The sequence below is a fragment of the Chlorocebus sabaeus genome, chromosome 26, assembly GCF_047675955.1.
Source record: "Chlorocebus sabaeus isolate Y175 chromosome 26, mChlSab1.0.hap1, whole genome shotgun sequence".
In the NCBI taxonomy this organism is placed as follows: Eukaryota; Metazoa; Chordata; class Mammalia; order Primates; family Cercopithecidae; genus Chlorocebus; species Chlorocebus sabaeus.
The window spans coordinates 41,150,344-41,171,515 of record NC_132929.1 but is presented as its reverse complement, the minus strand read 5'-3'; the positions used below and the strand labels follow the sequence as shown (position 1 = coordinate 41,171,515).

Below are 21,172 nucleotides of genomic sequence, written 5' to 3'. Positions count from 1 at the left end.
TGTCCATCTCTTACTAGAAAAGAAACTGTGCTTTTGCTTATAAGAAGAAGAGTGAATAGCCAGGCCTGGTACCAGGCACCTACAGTCCAGCTACTCGGGAGGCTGAAGTGGGAGTATCACTTGAACCCAGGGGTTCGAATGCAGCTAGGGGAACATAGCAAGTAGTCAGACCCTGTCTCTAATTCTTTTAAAAAATAAAAAAGAGAAAGAGAGTGGCTGGGCAAGGTAGCTCATGCCTATAATCCCAACACTTCGGGAGGCCTAGGCAAGAGGATCACTTGAGCCCAGGAGTTCAAGACCAGCCTGAACAACATAGACCCTGTCTCTACAAAAATAAAAAAAATAGCCAGGTGTGGTGGCACATGCCTGTGGTCCCAGGTACTTGGGAGGCTAAGCTGGAAGGATAACCTGAGCTTAGGAGGAGGTCGAAGCAGCAGTGAGCTTTTATTGCACCACGGCATTCCAACCTGGGTGACAGACTAAGACTCTTTCTCAAAAAAGGAGTGAATACGGAAAAGGGAATAAGAAAACTCAAATTCACAGCAACTGTCTCTCTTTTTTTGTTGTTGTTTTTGAGACAGAATCTCCCTCTGTCACCCAGGGCTGGAGTGCAGTGGTGCAATCTCGGCTCACGGCAGCCTCCACCTCCCAGGCTCAAGGATCCTCCCACCTTAGCCTCTCAAATATCTGGGACTACAGGTCCACATCACCATGCCTGGCTAATATCTTTTTTAAATTTTTCGCAGAGACAAGTCTCACTATGTTGCCCAGGCTGGTCCCGAACTCCTGGGCTCAAGCAATCCTCCACCTCAGCCTACCAAACTGCTGGGATTACAGGCATGAGGCACCATGCCCAGTCATCATTTTAAAAATAACAATAAAATCACTTACATCACAAGTCTGTTGTAAGGATTAAATTATAATTGCACACACAGAGCCTGGCAACTAGTAAGAATTCATATTCTGGTTGCTTTTCTTCCTCTGACTAGAGTGCCCATCTAGGTTTCCATGCCTGTTGAACACTACTTCTCTTTCAAAGTTGGGGTCAAATGTTAATTCCTCTTCCCTCCTCCTCACCCTAACATCAGAATCAATAGCTTCCTTCCTACTTTGTATTCACCTTTACTATAATACTTACCACACTGTTCCATAATCATTGTTGATCGTTTAACTGCCCCTCTTGACCTGAGTTCTTTGATGGCAGGGACTGTATCTTATTCATCTCTATATACCTAATGCCTCAATAATTGTTTAGTGAACTGAAGTCAATTCATCCCATTTTCAGAATCTCTGGCAGAACTACAAAGAGTTCACAATAAACTATCTGCTATCTAACTCTTTGGACAAGAGTTTCCTTTCTGATTCAAATCATTAGTATTTATCTTCCCATCTGTGTGATTAGTATGTATGCAGAAGAGTTAATATAGCAGTCCTGAGGCTGCAGTCTTTAAAAGTGCCTGCTTCCAAGATCAGCCTTTGGCTGACATCTATCGAGAAACTCAGCCTTCCTCCACCCCCTAACTAATAAGGGTGGTTCAATGTTCCTAAACTGTGCCTACAAACAACATGATTTATGGTGAATATCAACTTTCCTTCTAGGAGTCTGGAATTTTGGTACATGTTAGGCCAAGGTTACCTAAGTAACAAGCCCCCAGTAAAAATCATGGGTACTTGGCCGGGCACAGTGGCTCATGCCTGTAATCCCAAAGGCTGAGGTGGGTGGATCATGAGGTCAGGAGTTTGAGACCAGCCTGACCAATATGGTGAAATCCCATCTCTACCTAAAATACAAAAGTTAGCCAGGCGTGGTGGCGTGCGCCTGTAATCCCAGCTACTCAGGAGGCTGAGGCAGGAGAATCGCTTGAACCCAGCAGGCAGAGGTTGCAGTGAGCCAAGATCGGGCCACTGCACTCCAGCCTCGGTGACAGAGTGAGAATCCGTCTCGGAAAAAAAAAAAAAAAAAAAAAAAAATCATGGGTATTCAATCACTAATGGGCTTCCCTGGGCAGAAATGTTATACGTAAGTCACTGCATTTTTCGTTGCTGGTGGCGCGTGCTCAAGTATACCCCCTCACAGGAGGAAGAGTGATAGAGAGGTTTATACATGGATTTCTCCAGACTCCACTCGTGCTTTTTTTCCTTTGCTGATCCTGTCCTGTATTCTGCAGCTGTGACAAACCTTAGTCATGAGTACAATTATATACTAAGTCCCACGAATCCTTTTAGCAAATCACTGAGCACACTGGTGGCTGCTGGGGACCCCCAACACTGTGTATTTTTAATGTGATCCTTTTCACCCCAATGCTTTACTTTGAAAACTTTTAAATCTACAAAAAAATTTTAAAAATAGGCCAGGCATTGTTGCTCACGCCTGCAATCCCGGCACTTTGGAAGGCCAAAGCAGGCAGATCCCTTGACGCCAGGAGTTTGGGACCAGTCTGAACTCCAGCCTGGGCGACAGAGCAAGACCCTGTCTCAAGTAAAAAAAGAAAAAATAGTATAATGAAAACTCATATACCTTCTGCCAATTGATTGCTAAATGTCATATTTGCTTTTTTTTTAGGGTGGGGGTAGCCACCATTCTACAAAATATAAAGCTCCCAATATTTGCTTTTTATATGCATACTTTTTTGCTGAATTATTTCAAATGAGCTGCAGACATCATATTTCACCTCCAAATATTTCCTCTCCTAAGAAATTATATTATCTTGCATAATTATCAAAGCTTTCTAATACCTAAGAACAATAACTCCATATTATCTAATAAAAAATCTACATGAAGAATCGTCTCAAAGATGTTCAATTGTTTCTGTTATTTACTGTAATGCAACCCAGCTACTCCAAAACTTGACTTAAAACAACTATTATCTTACGTGATTCTACAGGTTGACTGGGCTCAGCTATATAGTCCTATTCCACGTGATGTTGGCTGGGACTATAGTATATTGGGCTGGAATACTCAAAATGGGTCGCTCACTTAGCTCCTAATTGTTGTTGGCTGTCATTGGGGAGTTCAGCTAAAACTGCTGACCAGAATAACTGTATTTGGCCATTCCATGTGGCTTGGGTCTCTCGCAGCAGGGCTGCTCAGTTCCGAGAGGGAATGTCTCAAGATCAAGTGCTCCAAGAGAGAAGAAGTGGAAGCTGGCAGTCCTCTTACAAAGAGCAAGCCTGGAACTGGTCACAGCATCATTTTCCAGCATTCTATTCACTAAGTTGCCAGAGGGCCTGCCCAGATTCAGGGAAAGAGGAAATAAACTGCGAGTCTTGATGGCACTCTTGATGCAGTTATCCTGAAGCCACTATATTTACACTATTTTTAAAAATCCAGGATCCAATCCAGGTTCATATACTCCTCTTGATTGTCATGCCTATTTTTATTTAATACAGACTTACACTTTTATTTATTAACCCATGCCAGTTGTCTGGTAAAATGTATCATATTCTGGATTTGTCTGGCCATTCCTTCATATTAACCATTTTTAGCAAAAACATTTCATAGGTGATATGGTTACATATGGCATCCTTATGTTAGATGGTGATGATAAATTTGGTCATTAAATTGAGAAGGTGACTGCCAGAACTTTCCACTGTAGTGTTCCCTTTTGTAATTAGCAAGTTACCTAATAGTGTAATCTGCCATTCTCTCACAACACTCTTTCATCCAATGGTATGGTCAACTATTGTTAATCCTTACCTGATGCAATTTTTTTTTGAGACAGAGTTTCCTTGTTGCCCAGGCTGGAGTGCAATGGTGCAATCTCAGCTCACCGCAACCTCTACCTCCCAGGTTCAAGCAGTTCTCCTGCCTCAGCCTCCCGAGTAGCTGGGATTACAGACATGTGCAACCACGCCCGGCTAATTTTGTATTTTTAGTAGAGATGGAATTTCTCCATGTTGGTCAGACTGGTCTCAAACTCCCAACCTCAGGAGATCTGCTGGCCTCGGTCTCCCAAAGTGCTGGGATTACAGGCATGAGCCACCGTGCCCGGTAAAATTATAATTTTCCAATTCAACCATTCATTTTTCATTTTCTAGTTGGCATTCTTCTGTAAAAAAAAGAGTTTTCCCTTTTTCTCTTCTCTCTCTCTTTTTTATTGAAATTTTTATTGAGATAATAGTAGATTCACATGTAGCTCTAAGAAAGAAATATATACACCTACCGTGTACCCACAAAAATAAAAATTTTAAAAAAAGAAATAGTACTGAGAGATCCCTTATACACTTTGCCTAGTTTCCCCCAATGGTAGCATTTTACAAAACTATAGCATAAAATCAAAATCAGGATACTGACATTGACACAACCCACCTATGTTATTCAGATTTCCCAGTTTTACTTGCATTCGCTTGCAGGTATGTGCATGTGCGTCTGTGTGTTAAGTTCTACACAATTTGATCTCATGTATAGGTTCATCTACCTACTGTCACAGTCAAGATACTGAATAGCTCTAGATCCCTCGTGGTGCCTTTGCAACCACCACCAGCCTGTACCCTCTCTGGTCTACATTTCTTTTTTACTATCGCTATGGACTCACGGATTTTCTTTTTTTTTTTTTTTTTTTTTTTTTGAGATGGAGTATCGCTCTGTCACCCAGGCTAGAGTGCAGTGGCGGCAATCTCGGCTCACTGCAAGCTCCACCCCCCGGGTGGTTCACGCCATTCTCCTGCCTCAGCCTCCCAAGTAGCGGGGACTACAGGCGCCCGCCACCACACCCAGGTAATTTTTTGTATTTTGTAGTAGAGATGGGGTTTCACCATGTTAGCCAGGATGGTCTCCATCTCCTGACCTCGTGATCCGCCCACCTCGGCCTCCCAAAGTGCTGGGATTACAGGCATGAGCCACTGCACCTGATAGACGCATGGATTTTCTTTTGTGATCTGCTCAGCCAAATTCCATTACCATTATTACTCTTTCTGATGTTCAAATTGTCACCAACTTGGCCAGTAGAAACCCCTTCAAACCAAATCCTATATGATTCTGACATGACCGTGTACTCTTTGAGGATATTGTTCTTTCTCTGGCACAGATTTGAAATAATTGGCCATTTCTTCAAGGAGGCATAGTTCCTTCAGTTGGAAATGGTAATGTAGAAGCCATGATCTAGGTACACTGAGGTATAGTTAATGTTCATCTTTCAGTGGGCTAGCTAGGAATTTTTAAAATGATGATGTCATAGTGAAGTTTCCAAGTCAAGCTATTACAAGGCTTCTCCTTACCTTGTTATTTAAGATTTATATCTCTTCCAGTGAAAATCTTCCTAATAACATTAGCACATTTATATATTTGTTTTATCCTAAAAAAGTTTCAGAATTAGAATATCAACTTTTTTTGCCAACAGTAAACCTACTAATTACTTGCAGAAGTTTCCTTGTGGAAAATAAGAAAAAAGATAGAAAATTTATATTCAATTTTAAAAAAAAGGAAAGGGAAAAATAACCCTTCTAAGTGTAACATTTAATTGCAGTTCTTTTTGTCCTTAAAATATATTCCAGTTAAAGGGGGGAAGGCTGACTTTTAAAAAGGACATAATCTACTAAAGAACCACAGTACTATGTTCAAATATTATTTGTATTGATTAATTTATCTGTAAGATTTTGTCATCAATTTGATATACAGTTAGGTCCTTTTGGTTCTGTTTATTTAATTTGCTTTTTACTTTTTTTTTTTTTTTGAGACAGAGTGTCACTGTGGCGCGATCTCGGCTTACTGCAACCTCTGCCTCCCAGGTTCAAGCGATTCTCCTGCCTCAGCCTCCTGAGTAGCTGGGATTACAGGCATGTGCCACTGCGCCCAGCTAATTTCTGTATTTGTAGTAGAGACACGGTTTCCCCATGTTGGCCAGGATGGTCTCGATCTCTTGACCTCGTGGTCTGCCCACCTCAGCCTCCCAAACTGCTGGGATTACAGGCGTGAGCCACCAGGCCCGGCCTCCTTTTTTTTTTTTTTTAATACAATTTTATCTTTGAATATGTAAAACATTCCCATTGTTCAAAATTCAAACTTTATGAAATGATTTCCTCAGAAGTCTTGCTCCCAAACCCATCCTCCTCTACCACATTCCTATTCCCCACATACTGGTAACCATTTCATTCATTTCTGGTTTATCTATTCTCTGTATATGCGTGTTTTGCAAAAATTCACAAATATATTTAGATATTCCTGTTTTCATCCAAGCGCAGTGACTTATGCCTGTAATCCCAGCACTTTGGGAGACCAAGGCAGGTAGATCGCTTGAGCTCAAGAGTTTGAAACCAGCCTGGGCAATATGGTGAAACCCTGTCTCTACAAAAAATACAAAAATTAGCCTGGCATGGTGGCATGTGCCTATAGTCCCAGCTACTTGGGAGACTGAGGTAGGAGGATCACTTGCGCCTGGAATGTGGACACTGCAGTGAGCCAGGATCACACCACTGCACTCCAGCCTGGGTGACAGAGTGAGACCCTGTCTCAAACAAACATACAAAACAATTCGCTCTGTCGCCCAGGCTGGGGTACAGTGGCCGGATCTCAGCTCACTGCAAGCTCCGCCTCCTGGGTTTACGCCATTCTCCTGCCTCAGCCTCCTGAGTAGCTGGGACTACAGGCACCCGCCACCTTGACCAGCCAGTTTTTTGTATTTTTTTGTAGAGATGGGGTTTCACCGTGTTAGCCAGGATGGTCTCGATCTCCTGACCTTGTGATCCGCCCGTCTCGGCCTCCCAAAGTGCTGGGATTACAGGCTTGAGCCACCGCGCCTGGCCTTTTTTTTGTTTTGTTTTTGAGATGGAGTCTCTGTCCCCAGGCTGGAGTGCAGTGGTATGATCTCGGCTCACTGCAACCTCTGCCTCCTGGGTTCAAGCAATTCTCCTGCCTCAGCCTCCCGAGTAGCTGGGACTACAGGCGCGAATCACCATACCCCGCTAATTTTTGTATTTTTAGTAGAGACAGGGTTTCACCATGTTGGTCAGGATGGTTTCATTCTCTTGACCTTGTGGTCCACTCACCTGGGCCTCCCAAAGTGCTGGGATTACAGGCGGGAGCCACCGCACCCAGCCAAAACAGATATTCTTACTTTCCCTCCTTTCTATACAAAAAGTAGCATACAATATACATTCTTATACATCTTGCTTTTTTTTTCATCTAAATAAATCCTTGAGAGTTCATAAAGATCTTACTCTTTCTTGTTATAGCTGTATAACACTCAACTGGGTGTATGTATCGGTTGGTATTGTCTTCTAATTCCCCCTTTTGGGGACATAGACAATTTCAAAGAATACTAACCAACTTGAGGTTACTATAAGACCACGGTAAAATGAAACAAAACAAGACCATTGCATAAATTTGTCTAATGACAGGTCACTATGCCAACCACAAAATACCAAATCATAGAACTGTCCCTGCTTTCTGTCAACATCCAATCTATAGCAGACCGCACTTCCTTAGACACCCCCACCATTACCCAACCAAAGCCCGAATCCCATATAACAAGGTCTTTTTTAACACCCTCTTACTGAGATACCACATATTTCCCTACAGTGTGTGTTTTCCCTCACTGGAACAAGCAATAAACCCACCTTATTTAACTACAAGGTGTGTTTTGGTGATCTTTGGCTGAACAGCATTGACAGTTTAAATAAACTCTCAGAGAGCTCTTTCAATAAATTTAAAATGCTCAAAGTAATAAGAAAGCTTGTATTATAGTATAATCAGCAGCATTTTTCCCCTCATTATCATGAGGGAAAAAAATAAAACAGTGGTGGATTTTGCAATCAATTAAGTCTAAGATATCATAAAATTCTATTTTCCCCAGACTACTGCCCTGAACTCTGTATTTGTATAGTTATATCACTAGTTCACATTTTCACATGGAAATTGTTTAAAACAAGACTCTCAAACCAGTATGTTCAAAAGGGGATTCTTGATTTTGGCCCCTAAACCTCTTCTGCAGTCTTAATCATTTCAGTAAACTGTACTGTCATCTACTCTGTGCTTAAATCAAAATCCTAAGACTAGTCATTAATTCTTTTCTCTTCCTCTCCAACAAGTCCATCAAGGCCTCAAGGTTCTCTTCAGATATATCTCAAATGTGTCCACGGCTCTCCACCTCCACAACCCTAAACTGAGCCACCTCATCTCTCACCCATACTACTATAACAGCCTCCCTAAATGGTTTTCTAGAGTTCACTTTGCCCCTTTATAATCCACATAGAAGCCAGAATAATCTTTTTTGAAACACAAATCCTACAAAGTCACTTCTCTGCTTAAAACTCTTTAATAGTTTCCCATTGCTCTTACAATAAAACCCAAGCTCCTTACCATGGCAACAAGGCTCTACATGACCTACATCTTGCAAACCCTTCTATCCTCGTCTCCCTCTAACTTATTCCTCACTATGCTCCAAACATACTAATATCCTTTCTGCTCCTGGAACCCCACTAAGCCTTTGCCTGCCTCTAAGTCTGTGGACTTGTTGGAATGTTCTTCCCCCAGCTTTCTGCACAATTTGTTTTATCTTTCAAGTTTCACCCAGCTAGAATATCACCTCCTCAAGGAAGCTTCCCTGACCACTCTATTTAAAATAGACTTTACCAATTATTCTCTATTTCATCACCCTCTTTATTTCCCTCATAGCACTTTATCTAGGTAATTATTTATTAACATATCTATTGCCTGTCTCCCTCCATCTGAAGGTAGTGCCTTTATATGTGTTGCTCACTACTGAATATCTAGTACTTAGCACTATGCCTGGAGCGGTCAACAGTCACAAGATTATTTAACTTACTGCTTTATAAGTACTTTTGTACTGTGGTAATAAACAACTTAGACTTACTGATTTCTATTATGAAATATTTCAAGCAATCAGACAAACAGAAAAATATAGCAAACACCACTATACCTAACATCCATTAGCATTTTGTTTTATTTGCCTCAATTTTTTAAAAAAGAAATAAAACAGACACAGATACATTATAAAATTTCTCAATCTCAATGCCCTCTCTCCCTCAAACATGCCCCAACTTCGCAGGTAACCACTATTCCAGCATTGGAGTTCGTCATTTCCACTGTATTTCTTTATTCACTTACAACATGTTGGGCATTCACAACATACAGTATGATTTTACATGTCACATAAATAATTTCATACTGCCTGTATCATTCTTCAACTTGCTTATTTGATATTATATTTCTAAGCTTTAATTCCATAAAGATGGGTCTGTTTCGTTCATTGTAGCTGTTGTACAGTGTGCCATTGTATAAATATACCACAATTTATCCATTTTCCAGCTGACAAAAATTGAGGCTGCTTTCAATTTTTTGCTGCAATGAACATTCTACCTCCACCTGCATATGTGTAAGAGCTTCTCTAAAAAAACCAAAACTTCCAAGTCATAAAGACGTACAACTTCAGCTTGACAACATGGTGCGGAACTGTTCTCCAAATCAGTTGTGCCGATTAGTGCTTCCATCAACTGTATAAAAAAATGTCCGGCCGGGCGCGGTGGCTCACGCCTGTAATCCCAGCACTTTGGGAGGCTGAGGTGGGCGGATCACGAGGTCAGGAAATCGAGACCATCCTGGCTAACACGGTGAAATCCCGTCTCTACCAAAAATACAAAAACATTAGCCGGGCGTGGTGGCGGGTGCCTGCAGTCCCAGCTACTCGGGAGGCTGAGGCAGGAGAATGGCGTGAACCCGGGAGGCGGAGCTTGCAGTGAGCCGAGATCTCGCCACTGCACTCCAGGCTGGGAGACACAGCGAGACTCCATCTCAAAAAAAAGAAAAAAAAAAAAAAAAAAAATGTCCGGCCGGGCACGGTGGCTCACATCTGCAATCCTAGCACTTCGGGAGGCCAAGGCAGGCAGATTACTTGAGGTCAGAAGTTCAAGACCAGCATGGCCAACACCCGTCTCTACTAAAAATACAAAAATTAGCAGGGCGTGATGGCGGGCGCCGGTAGTCCCAGCTACCTGGGAGACTGAGGCGGGAGAATCACTTGAGCCCGGGAGGTAGAGACTGCAGTGAGCCGAGATCTCCCCACTGCACTCCAGCCTGGGCAACAGGGTGAGACTCCGTCTCAAAAAAAAAAATGTCCTGTCGCTGAACATTCTCACAAACACTTAGTCATGTCAGGCTTTTTCATTTTTCCCACTCTAATGTGAGAAACAGTATCCTATCATTTTAATTTACAGGCACACCTTGGAGCTATTGTAGGTTTTGTTCCAGACCACCACAATAAAGCTAATATCACAATAAAGTGAGTCACACAAATTTTTTGGTTTCTCGGTACATATAAATGTTATGTTTATATTATACTATAGTCTATTAAGTATGCAGTATTATTCTAAAAAACAGTATACATACCTTAACTTTAAAATATTTCATTGCTAAAAAATGCTAATGATCATGTGAGCTTTCAGGGAGTTGTAATCTTTCTGCTAGTGGCGGGTCCTGCCTCAATGTTGATGGCTGTGGACTGATCCAGGTGGTGACTGCTGAAGGCTGGGGTGGCTGTGACAATTTCTTAAAGGAGGACAACAATGAAGTTTGTCTCATTGATTGAGTCTTCCTTTCACTAAAGATTTCTTTGCAGCATGCAATGCTCTTTGATACTGTTTTACCCAGAGAACTTCTTTTAAAATCAGAACATCCTCTCAACCCTGCCACTACTTTATTAACTAAGTTTATGAAATAGTATAAATCCTTCATTGTCATTTCAAGAATGTTCAGAGCATCTTCATCAGAAATAGATTCCATTTCAATAAATCACTTTCTTTGCTCATCCATAAGAAGTAACTCCTCATCCCTTCAAGTTTTATCATGAGATTGCTGCATTCAGTCACACCTTGAGGCTCCACTTCTAAGTCTAGTTCTCTTGCTATTTCCACCACACCTGCAGTTACTACCGCCACTGAAGTCTTTAACCCCTCAAAATCATCCATGAGGGTTGGATTCCACTTCTTCCAAACTCCTGTTCATTTTTATATTTTGACCTCTTCCTATGAATCACAAATGTTCTTAATGGTATCTAGAATGGTGAATCCTTTCCAGAAGGTTTTCAATTGACTTTGCCCAGACCCATCACAGCATCACTACCTACGACAGTTTTAACCTTACGGAAAGTATTTTCTGAATAAGACCTGACAGTCAAAATTACTTCTTGATCCATGGGCTGCAGAAGGAATGTTATGTTAGCAGGCATGAAAACAACATTCATCTCCTTGATATTTCCATCAGCACTCTTAGGTGGGACTAGGTGCACTGTCAATGAGCAGTAGTATTTTGAAAGGAATACATATGTTTTTTTTCTGAGAAGTTGGCCTCAACAGTGGGTTTAAAATATTCAGTAAACCATTCTGTAAACAAATGTGCTATCATCCAGGAGTCGTTGTTCCACTTACAGAGCATAGGCAGAGTAGATTTAGCATAATACCCTTTTTTTTTTTTTGAGATGGAGTCTCGCTCCATTGCCCAGGCTGGAGTACAGTGGTGTGATCTCGGCTCACTGCAACCTCTGCCTCCCAGATCCAAGCGATTCTCCTGTCTCAGCCTCCCAAGTAGCTGGGATTAAAGGCGCCCACCACCATGCCCAGCTAATTTTTTGTATTTTTTAGTAGAGATGGGGTTTCACCATGTTGGTCAGCCTGGTCTTGAACTCTTGACCTCAGGTGATCCACCCACCTTGGTCTCCCAAAGTGCTGGGATTACAGGCATGAGCCACCACGCCTGGCTGATTTAACATAATTCTTAAGGGCCCTAGGATTTTCAGAATGGTAAAGGGGAACTGGCTTCAACTTCAAGCCACCAGCTGCATTAGCCCCTAACAAAAGAGTCAGACTGTCCTTTGAAGCTTTGAGGCCAGGCATTGACTTCTCCTCTCTATGAAAGTCCTCCATGGCATCTTCTTCAGTAGAAGGCTGTTACATTGAAAATCTGTTGTTCAGTGTAGCCACCTTCATCAAGGATCTTAGTTAGATCTTCTGGATAACTTGCTGCAGTTTCTACAATCAGCACTTGTAGCTTCACTTTGGACTTTTATGTTACGGAGCCTTTCCTTAAGCCTCATAAATCAACTTCTGCTAGCTTCAAATTTCTCTTCGGCAGCTTCCTCACCTCTCAGCCTTCATAGAATTGAAAGAGTTGGGGCCTTGTTCTGGATTAGGCTTTGGCTTAAGAGAACGTCATGGGCCGGGTGCGCTGGCTCACGCCTGTAATCCCAGCACTTTGGGAGGCCGAGACAGGTGGATCACGAGGTGAGGAAATCGAGACCATCCTGGCTAACACGGTGAAACCCCATCTCTACTAAAAATACAAAAAAATTAGCTGGGTGTAGTAGCGGGCACCTGTAGTCCCAGCTACTCACAAGGCTGAGGCAGGAGAATGGCGTGAACCCGGGAGGTGGAGCTTCCAGTGAGCCAAGATCGTGCCACCGCACTCCAGCCTAGGCAACTGAGCGAGACTCCGTCTCAAAAAAAAAAAAAAAAAAAAAAGAGAGAGAATGTCATGGCTGAATTATATTCTATCCAGACCAAACTTTCTCCATATCATCAATATAACTATTTTGCTTTCTTATCATTTGTGTGTTCACTGGAGTAGCACTTTTAATTTCCTTCAAAAACTGTTTCTTTGCATTCACAACTTGGCTGTTTGGTGCAAGAGGCCTAGCTTTCAGCCTGTCTCAGTTTTGACATGCTTTCCTCACTAAGCTTAATGATTTACAGCTTTTGATTTAAAGTGAGACATGTGCAACTCTTCATTTTAACACTTAGAAGCCATTGTATGGCTTTTTTGTTTTGTTTTTGACACAGTCTCACTCTGCCACTGGAGTGCAGTGGCGTGATCTTGGCTCACTGCAACTTCAGCCTCCCAGGTTCAAGTGATTCTCCTGCCTTAGCCTCCTGAGTAGTTAGGATTACAGGCACCCACCACCACACCTGGCTAATTTTTGTATTTTTTTAGGAGAGACGGGGTTTCACCATGTTAGTCAGGCTGGTCTCCTGACCTCAAGTGATCCCCCCACCACAGCCTCCCAAGGTGCTGGGATTACAGGCATGAGCCATCACACCCGGCCCCACTGTAGGGTTATTAACTGGCCTAATTTCAATATTGTTGTGTCTCAGAGGACAGAGGCCCAAGGAGAGGGAGAGAGATAGAGGAATGGCCAGTGAGAGCAGTCAGAACACACACATTTATCGATTAAGTTCACCATCTTATATAGGTGTATTTCATTTTGCCACAAAACAATCACAATAGTGGCTGGGCACAGTGGCTCACATCTGTAATTCCAGCACTTTGGGAGGCCGAGGTGGCAGACCACTTGAGCTTAGGAGCTCGAGACCAGCCTGGACAACATGGCAAAACCTTGTCTCTACAAAAAATACAAAAACTAGCTGGGCACAGTGGCACACGCCTGCAGTTCCAGCTACTCGGGAAGCTGAGGTGGAAGGAACATTTGAGGCTGGGAGGTGGAGGTTGCGGTGGGCCAAGATCACACCACTGCACTCCAGCCTGGGTGACAGAGTGAGACCCTGTCTCAAAACTAAATTAATTAATTAATTAATTAATTAATTTAATAAACAATCACAATAGTAACATCAAGGCTAGGCACAGTGGTTCAAGCCTGTAATCTCAGGGATCTGGGAGGCCAAGGCAAGAGGATTGCTTGAGTCCAGGAGTTTAAGACCAGCCTGGCCAACATAATGAGACCCCACCTCTAAAAAAATTTTAAAAATTAAAAATTAGCTAGGCAGGTACCTGTAGTCCTACTCGGGAGGCTGAGCCAGGAGGACTGCTCAAGCCCAGGAGTTCAAGGCTACAGTGAGCTATGATCACATTGCTGCACTCCAATCTGAGCAACAGAGTGAGACTCTGTCTCAAAAAAAAAAAAAAGTAACTTCAAAGATCACTGATCACAGATCACCAGAACAGATATAATAATAATGAAAAAATCTGAACTATTCCAAGAATTAACAAAATACAACACAGAGACACTAAGTGAACACATGCTGTTGGAAAAATGACACCAACAGACTTTGTTGCCACAACCTTCAGTTTGTCAAACCCGCATTATCTGCAAAGCACAATAAAGCAAAGCACAATAAAACAAGGTATGCCTGTACATGTGCCTGATCATAATTGCAATTCAGCATCTTTTCAGACTTACTGGTCATTCTTGTTTCCTTTTACTCTGAAATGTTTATATTATCTGCCCCTTTTTCTTTTGGGTAATATGTCTTTTGCTTATTGGTCTGTAGGTGTTCTTTAAATATTCATGGTATTAGTCATCTCTCAGTGATATGCACTGCAAATGTCTTCTTCAAGTTTGTCTTAAATGTGTCAATATTTGTCTTTAGGGTTTGCATCTTGCTTAGCACATTCTCCCACTTTCCAATATTACAGTCTCCTATATTTCTTTTTAGTAGTTTTGCTTTATACATTTAGGTCATTAATCCACCTGAAACTGATTTTTGTGTATGGCATAAGGCAGGACCTTATTTTCTTTTTGCCATTTGGATTACCAGTTGTCCCAGTACAATTTCCTGAATGGGTCATTCTCTCCTCATTAATTTGTAAGAGCACCTCTTGTCATACCTTAACTTTTCATATATGAAAAGGTCTACTAATAGGCTCTATTCTTCCATTGCTCTGTGTCCATCCCTCTCATCTAAGGTTTAATATCACAATCATCATAATCACTCACTTGAACTGCACACTAGAATTTGCAAAGCACTTTCAAATCCATTTTCCAATTCAAATCTCAAAATAGTCCTATGAGTTAGGCACTACTGTTCATATCCGTCTGGATGAAGAGCCGCAGGTTCATAAAGGTTAAGTGAATCATGGTCACCAGAGCGTAAGTGTAAGAACAAGGACCCAATCTCATGTGTTCAGTTAGCACTCTTTCCACCAGACTCTGTTAGGTAAGGATAGGAACAATATATTTCAAACAGCTCTCAAACACAGCTACACTCTGTTCTCTGTTCACAACACCCAAAACAAGCACCTTGTAAATAAACCGGTGCTTTAACAACTATGTTTTTCAGGACAAACACGTTCATTATGCTCATGATGAAAGTAAATTCGATTTTGAAAGTAACACTGCCTTAGCTGGCCTCTTTGCTACTATTCACCTCAAGCACAGACAATGCCACTGCTGAAGTCTTTATTGTCCACCATTTCTCCTCACATCAGCCGTGTTCTCTCATAGTCATTAGCCCTGCAGTTCCAAAGACAGAATAGAGATGTGACAGCTAGACAGTTCTCTGTGTCAGGACGGAGGGAGACAGAGCCAATGCCTCCAAACTGGAACTTAACACTTTAAAACTCACATTTACACATAAGCTGTGGGACATGCTACAGAAAGCAGGGAGTGTTAAAGTGCTGTCCAAGAACCCCACACCTAGCTTAATGATAGACAAGAGTAGGTACTCCATAAACGATTTTTACTTAACAAATAAATGAAGCGCTTCATCCAGAGCCAGAACCACTGGTTTCTTTTCTTTTTTTTAATAACAAATCAGCACATGTATAACCACTGATTTCAACAGGCTCTGCATAGAGCAATCAGTTGAGAAAGACAAAAAAAAAAAAAAAAAAAAAAGGCGACCCCTGACACTCAGAAGCAGGCATAGCACTCACAGCCAGGCCATGTTATTCTCCTATGGGACAAAAACAATCTCACAGAATATCAACCTCAGATAAGGTTACTCTGAAATCTTCCTAAAATGAGACAGAGGCCATTTCACAACTTTGTTATAAGCACAGAGAAATACATAGTGGCTATGCCACCCATGAAATCCCAAATACCCTCTGGCCAAATTGAGTGACTGCTACTCCTATAGCAATTACAGTTTTGTTCTTATACTAGTCTCCCTGCCCTATAGATAAGATTTATTCACATACCCAACTACAAAACTCCCATATTTTCTTACAGGATCTTCTCTAAAGTAAAACCCAACCTCCTTAACCCTCCCCTTCCCTAATCACCAACACCCAAATCCTATAATCAGTTCTAACACCCTCCTAATGAAACACCCCAGGGTTCCCCATGGAGTATGCTCTCTCTTGATGCAATGAGTAATAAACCCAACTTGTTTAACTACCGGTATGTTATTGGTGGCCTTTGGGCATTGACACGGTTTAAGTCAGACATTACAAGTGTCTAAAAGTCTATGCCTTTCTCTTTCTGGAACATTCTCCCAGTCTTAGTTTGACAAAAATAAATCGCATTTCTGGAAGTCACCACTAACTAAATTTTTTTTTTTTCTGAGACAGAGTCTCGCTCTGTCGCCCAGGCTGGAGTGCAGTAGCCGGATCTCAGCTCACTGCAAGCTCCGCCTCCCAGGTTTATGCCATTCTCCTGCCTCAGCCTCCCGAAGAGCTGGGACTACAGGCACCCGCCACCTCGCCCGGCTAGATTTTTGTATTTTTTTTTAGTAGAGACGGGGTTTCACCATGTTAGCCAGGATGGTCTTGATCTCCCGACCTCAGGTGATCCGCCCATCTCGGCCTCCCAAAGTGCTGGGATTACAGGCTTGAGCCACCGCGCCTGGCCCACCACTAACTAAATTAAAGAAAGGTAACAAATTCCTTTAACACCAGATACCTGGTCCAATATCCAACTCCAATTCTACCAATAAACATACTCCTACACAAAACTTTTTGTTTGTATATGATATGCCTCCTTCTAGATAGTATGCCCTTGAAAAACTGGGTCTGACTCATCTTTGTAAATCTGTACTACCTTACATGTATTAGAGGATTGCTAACACATGTAAACACTCTTTTATGAGTGTAACATGGTGCTTTTAAACTAATGGTAGTTGAAATATGGGTGCCTCAAAACTACAGATGTGAAACCCCAGAGAAAACAAAACCTTAATAAGGGAGAAAAATTATTTATTTTTCCCCAAAATGTTTTAGATGGTTACTTTTTTTTTTTTTTTTTTTTTTTTGAGATGGAGTTTCGCTCTTGCTGCCCAGGCTGGAGTGCAATGGCACCATCTTGGCTCACCGCAACCTCCACCTCCCCAGTTCAAGCGATTCTCCTGCCTCAGCCTCCCAAGTAGCCAACACAGTGAATTACAGGCATGCACCACCATGCCCAGCTAATTTTGCATTTTTAGTAGAGATGGGTTTCTCCATGTTGGTCAGGCTGGTCTCGAACTCCCGACCTCAGGTGATCCACCTGCCTTGGCTTCCGAAAGTGCTGGGATTGCAGGCGTGAGCCACAGCGCCCAGCCTGTTCTGTACTTTTTTATTGACGGCTGGAAGAACCCTCTCTAGACCAGGACTTTGAGCCCCATCTACAAAAGATTTTGTTTGTTTTTTCCTATTCTAGTAAACCACCCTGGAGCAGTAGAGGGAGACAGCACAGAACATTTATTCATACTCTGACCCAAAAGTATAATCTCAGTCTGGATGAACACATTAAACGACACACCATGCAATGTCATAGCCTATTTAATGGCATTCTGGTCACTACTGTCTTCATCTTTCAACAGGAAAACGGTTTATATTCCAGAAGCAAAGATTATATTAAATTCAACAAATTCAAGTCGACACTCAGAAAGCACCTACATTTTACCGGATCCATGGGTGATCCAGCCAGATGCCTGATTCAGAAGCAGAGAGAGTTAAACGGAGTGAAAGAGGTTACAAAGTGCCATAGATATTAAGGAGAAGTTTCCAGTAAGGATGACTGTAGAAAGAACCTTCCAGAGGCTGGGTGCGGTGGCTCATGCCTGTAATCTCAGCACTTTGGGAGGCCGAGGCGGGTGGATCACCTAAGTTCAGGAGTTCGAGACCAGCCTGGCCAACATGGTGAACCCCTGTCACTACTAAAAATGCAAAAATTTGCCGGGCGTGGTGGCACGCGCCTGTAATCCCAGCTACTCGGGAGGCTGAGGCAGGAGAATCGTTTGAACCCGGGAGGCAGAGGTTGCATGAGCTGAGATCGTGCCACTGCACTCCAGCCTGGGCGACAAGAGCGAAACTCCGTCTCAAAAAAAAAGAAAAAGAAAGAACCCTCCAGAATGAAAATTCCAGTTTCTCAAAGCCTGGAATCTTTAGTTTGGACAGAGACATGAGGATACACAGGTCCTTGAGTCTCCGCTATTAGGTGCCTTCAGCTTGCTTATATAAAGGGCCAAGGATCTCGAACAGAAATGCTTAATGTAACTTAAGAAATTTTTAAGTTCTCTGTGCAACTCAGCAAACCTGAGCTCACAGCCTTCAGAACAGAGGGGGAAATCACTTCCTCCAGCTCTTGTGAATTTTAAAATTAAAAGTAATGAGAATGATTTCCATCACTGAACGGTTGTGAGGTGGGTGTGGCCCCCCATCCCTCCCCTCCCCCACCCCCTGCAGCGCCCTGCCTCGGTAACGTCCGAGGGGCCTGGCTGGACCTCTTAGGCCAGCCACGGCCCAGCAAGGCGCTGTCACAACTGCACCCCTAACCCAATGAGCTCATCCCACATCTCGAAGGGCCCCAGCCAACTCGAACCCCGACGGCCAGGCAGCCAGGGCCGGGCTTGGGATCCATGAAGGCCGCCGACTGCGAACAAAGAAGAGGCCCGGGGTAGCCTGAGAGGCCCAGTCCGAGCTCTCTGAGGACCCGAAGGTTCCTGCAGCCCTGGGGGGGTTGTGCCCCCGGCCCAGGATCTGCGGGTGAGCCTCGACAAGCGCCAGCACGCCGTGAGCGCACCGCGTCGCGGACCTTCTTGGCGCACTGCAGGCTCTCCGCGCGCACACTGACAAAGGGGGCAGGGGTCCTGGCGGGTACCCGGAGCTGCGATCCCTCGCGCTTCCCGCCGCCCGACCCGGCCTTTACCTGTACGTCACTCAGCTCCACGCGCAGATACAGCTCGCGGTGTCGCTGAGCCCAGTAGACATGCGGCGTCAACACCTGATTCTCCATGGCCACACTGCCCAGGGCGCGGGGAGGCTCGGCTCGCTGCGCCTCGCTGCCTCAGGTAGTGCTCTGCTGGCGCGGGCCGAAAGCAGGCCTGAAACCCCAGCGCTCCTGAGCGCCTGCAACCCGGCACCTTGAGACACCCCACGCTCGCGGGCCGCGCTTGCGCAGTGACGCGCCGGGATGGCGGCGGCGCCAGCAGTGGGCCTTGGCGCGAGCCGAGAGGGGGCGGGGCGCAGGCGGGATGGGGCAGGCCTGGGCACAGAGACGCCACAGCTCGTCGTGGCCGCCTAGGGAATTGGAATCAGCGGATGGTACGCTCTCCCCACTCGTCTTCAGGGAGATGCTTTAAAATAAAGAAGGCTGGAGACTCATAGGGGACCGATGAGCATGGGAAAGGGTTTGGGACTGATGTCTCTGGAAGGTCCCTTGCATTCTGTTTACTGAGTGCCTACTGTGTGCCTGGGTTTCAAAACTAAACACTGAAACAACAGAAGTGAGACACAGCCCCTTCTGTCTTAGAACTCCCTGCCTATTAAAAGATGCAAGTAATTACAGATGAAATAAGGATGATAATGGTGATAGGGGACATGGTGTGAGAGCAGCGTGGAAGAGCGTTCCAAGAAGGGAAAATAAAGACCAGGGCAGCGCTGCCCAGTAAAACTGTAGGTGATGATGGAAATATTGCGCATTGTGCTCTTTAATACGGTAGCCGCTAGCCACATGAAGCTTTTGAGTACTTGACCTGAATAACTGAATTTTCAATTTGATTCACTTCTGTTCTTTTTCTTTTCTTTTCTTTTCTTCTTTTCTTTCTTTTCTTTTGAAACGGAGTTTCGCTTTTGTTGCCCAGGCTGGAGTGCAATGGCGCCATCTCGGCTCACCGCAACCTCTGCCTCCCGGGTTCAAGCAATTCTCCTGCCTCAGCCTCCCGAGTAGCTGGGATTACAGGCATGCGTAACAGCCCCCGGCTAATTTTGTATTTTTAGTAGAGACAGGGTTTCTCCATGTTGGTCAGGCTGGCCTGGAACTCCCGACCTCAGGTGATCTGCCCGCCTTGGCCTTCCAAAGTGCTGAGATTACAGGCGTGAGCCACCGCGCCCGGTCAATTTTATTCACTTCTAATTTAAACTTAAATATCCATATTATTGGTGGCTATTCTATTGGACAGTGCAGGAGGCTGTCTCTAAAAAATTGGAAACTCAAACTAGAGACAACACTCATTTATGTCTTACTTAAACTGTCTTGTCTGTATCGGCTTTCATCCCCAAGTTCTTCTGCAGGGAAGAATTTAATGGGAAGAAATATTTGTATGAAAACTAGAATTCTGGGACAAAAATGGAACTCATATTCAATCCTGTTAGCTCCCATTTATTTAGCAAAGTGATTCTGTTAGCACCCATTTATTTAGCAGAGGGATCCAACGTTGAAAACAAATTCTGGTAGCTCTCCAGAAACATTTATCTCAGGAGCGGGCAGTATGAAATATAGAGTTTTCATATAATGAATGTGCTGAGCTCACAAAGAGTTTATGATCATAGGAACTGAGGGCCATGGGAACCATCGTTAGACATTTGAGAGAGCCAACCCTTGAGAACGGGATGGTGAAATGTGAGTAGGAATTTGACCGAGTAAGAACCAGGTAGGCCGTGGAAGCACAGGGTGCTTGCTTCGTTCACAGGTGAAAAGATGTGGACTAGGTGCGGTGCCTCACGCGTGTAATCCCAGCAATTTGGGAGGACGAGGCAGGAGGATCGCTGAAGCCCAGGAGTTCGAGACCAGCCTGGGGAAAGTGGCAATACCCCGTCCCTAACGAAAATACAAAAGTTAGCAGGTCGTGGTTGGCGCCACCCTGTGTTCCGAGCTACTCGGGAGGCTGGGGTGGGAGGATTACTTAAGCCTAGGAGGCGAGATCGCGCCACTGCACTCCAGCTTGGGCGACAGTGTGAGGCCCTGTCTTAAAAAAGAGAGAGGGATATGGGAGGTTCTGCTGCTAGGGATTAAAGGCATAGAGGAGCGAGGTCGCCCTGAATCTGGAAAGGCAGAGGGTGCATTAGAGAAGTCTTTGTTTGCTTCACTGACGTGCCTATACTATATTCCACAGACACACGGGAGCCAAGGAAGTTCCTTAACCTGGAGATGAGTAAAATCAAACATGTGCTCAGCAAGAAAGACCTATCAGAGAGGAGGAACTGGTAGTAGGCAAAGTAATTGGCGAACAATGCAAGCTGCTAGGTATGAGTTGATGAAAGCAGTGACCTTGACAGTCTTGAATATTAAAA

The 21,172-nt window shown here is 43.8% G+C and overlaps 1 protein-coding gene across 1 annotated transcript in view; it reads right to left on the bottom strand.

Annotated features, from left to right (window-relative positions):
* HACD3 (3-hydroxyacyl-CoA dehydratase 3) overlaps positions 1-19,100 on the bottom strand; it is a 48,290-nt gene extending 29,190 nt beyond the window's left edge. The window contains exon 1 of the mRNA XM_008016225.3: positions 18,810-19,100. Coding sequence (XP_008014416.1) covers positions 18,810-18,896 — 87 coding nt within the window. The 5' untranslated portion in view covers positions 18,897-19,100. The remainder of the gene's footprint in view (positions 1-18,809) is intronic.
* Between the last annotated feature and the right edge of the window lie 2,072 nt (positions 19,101-21,172).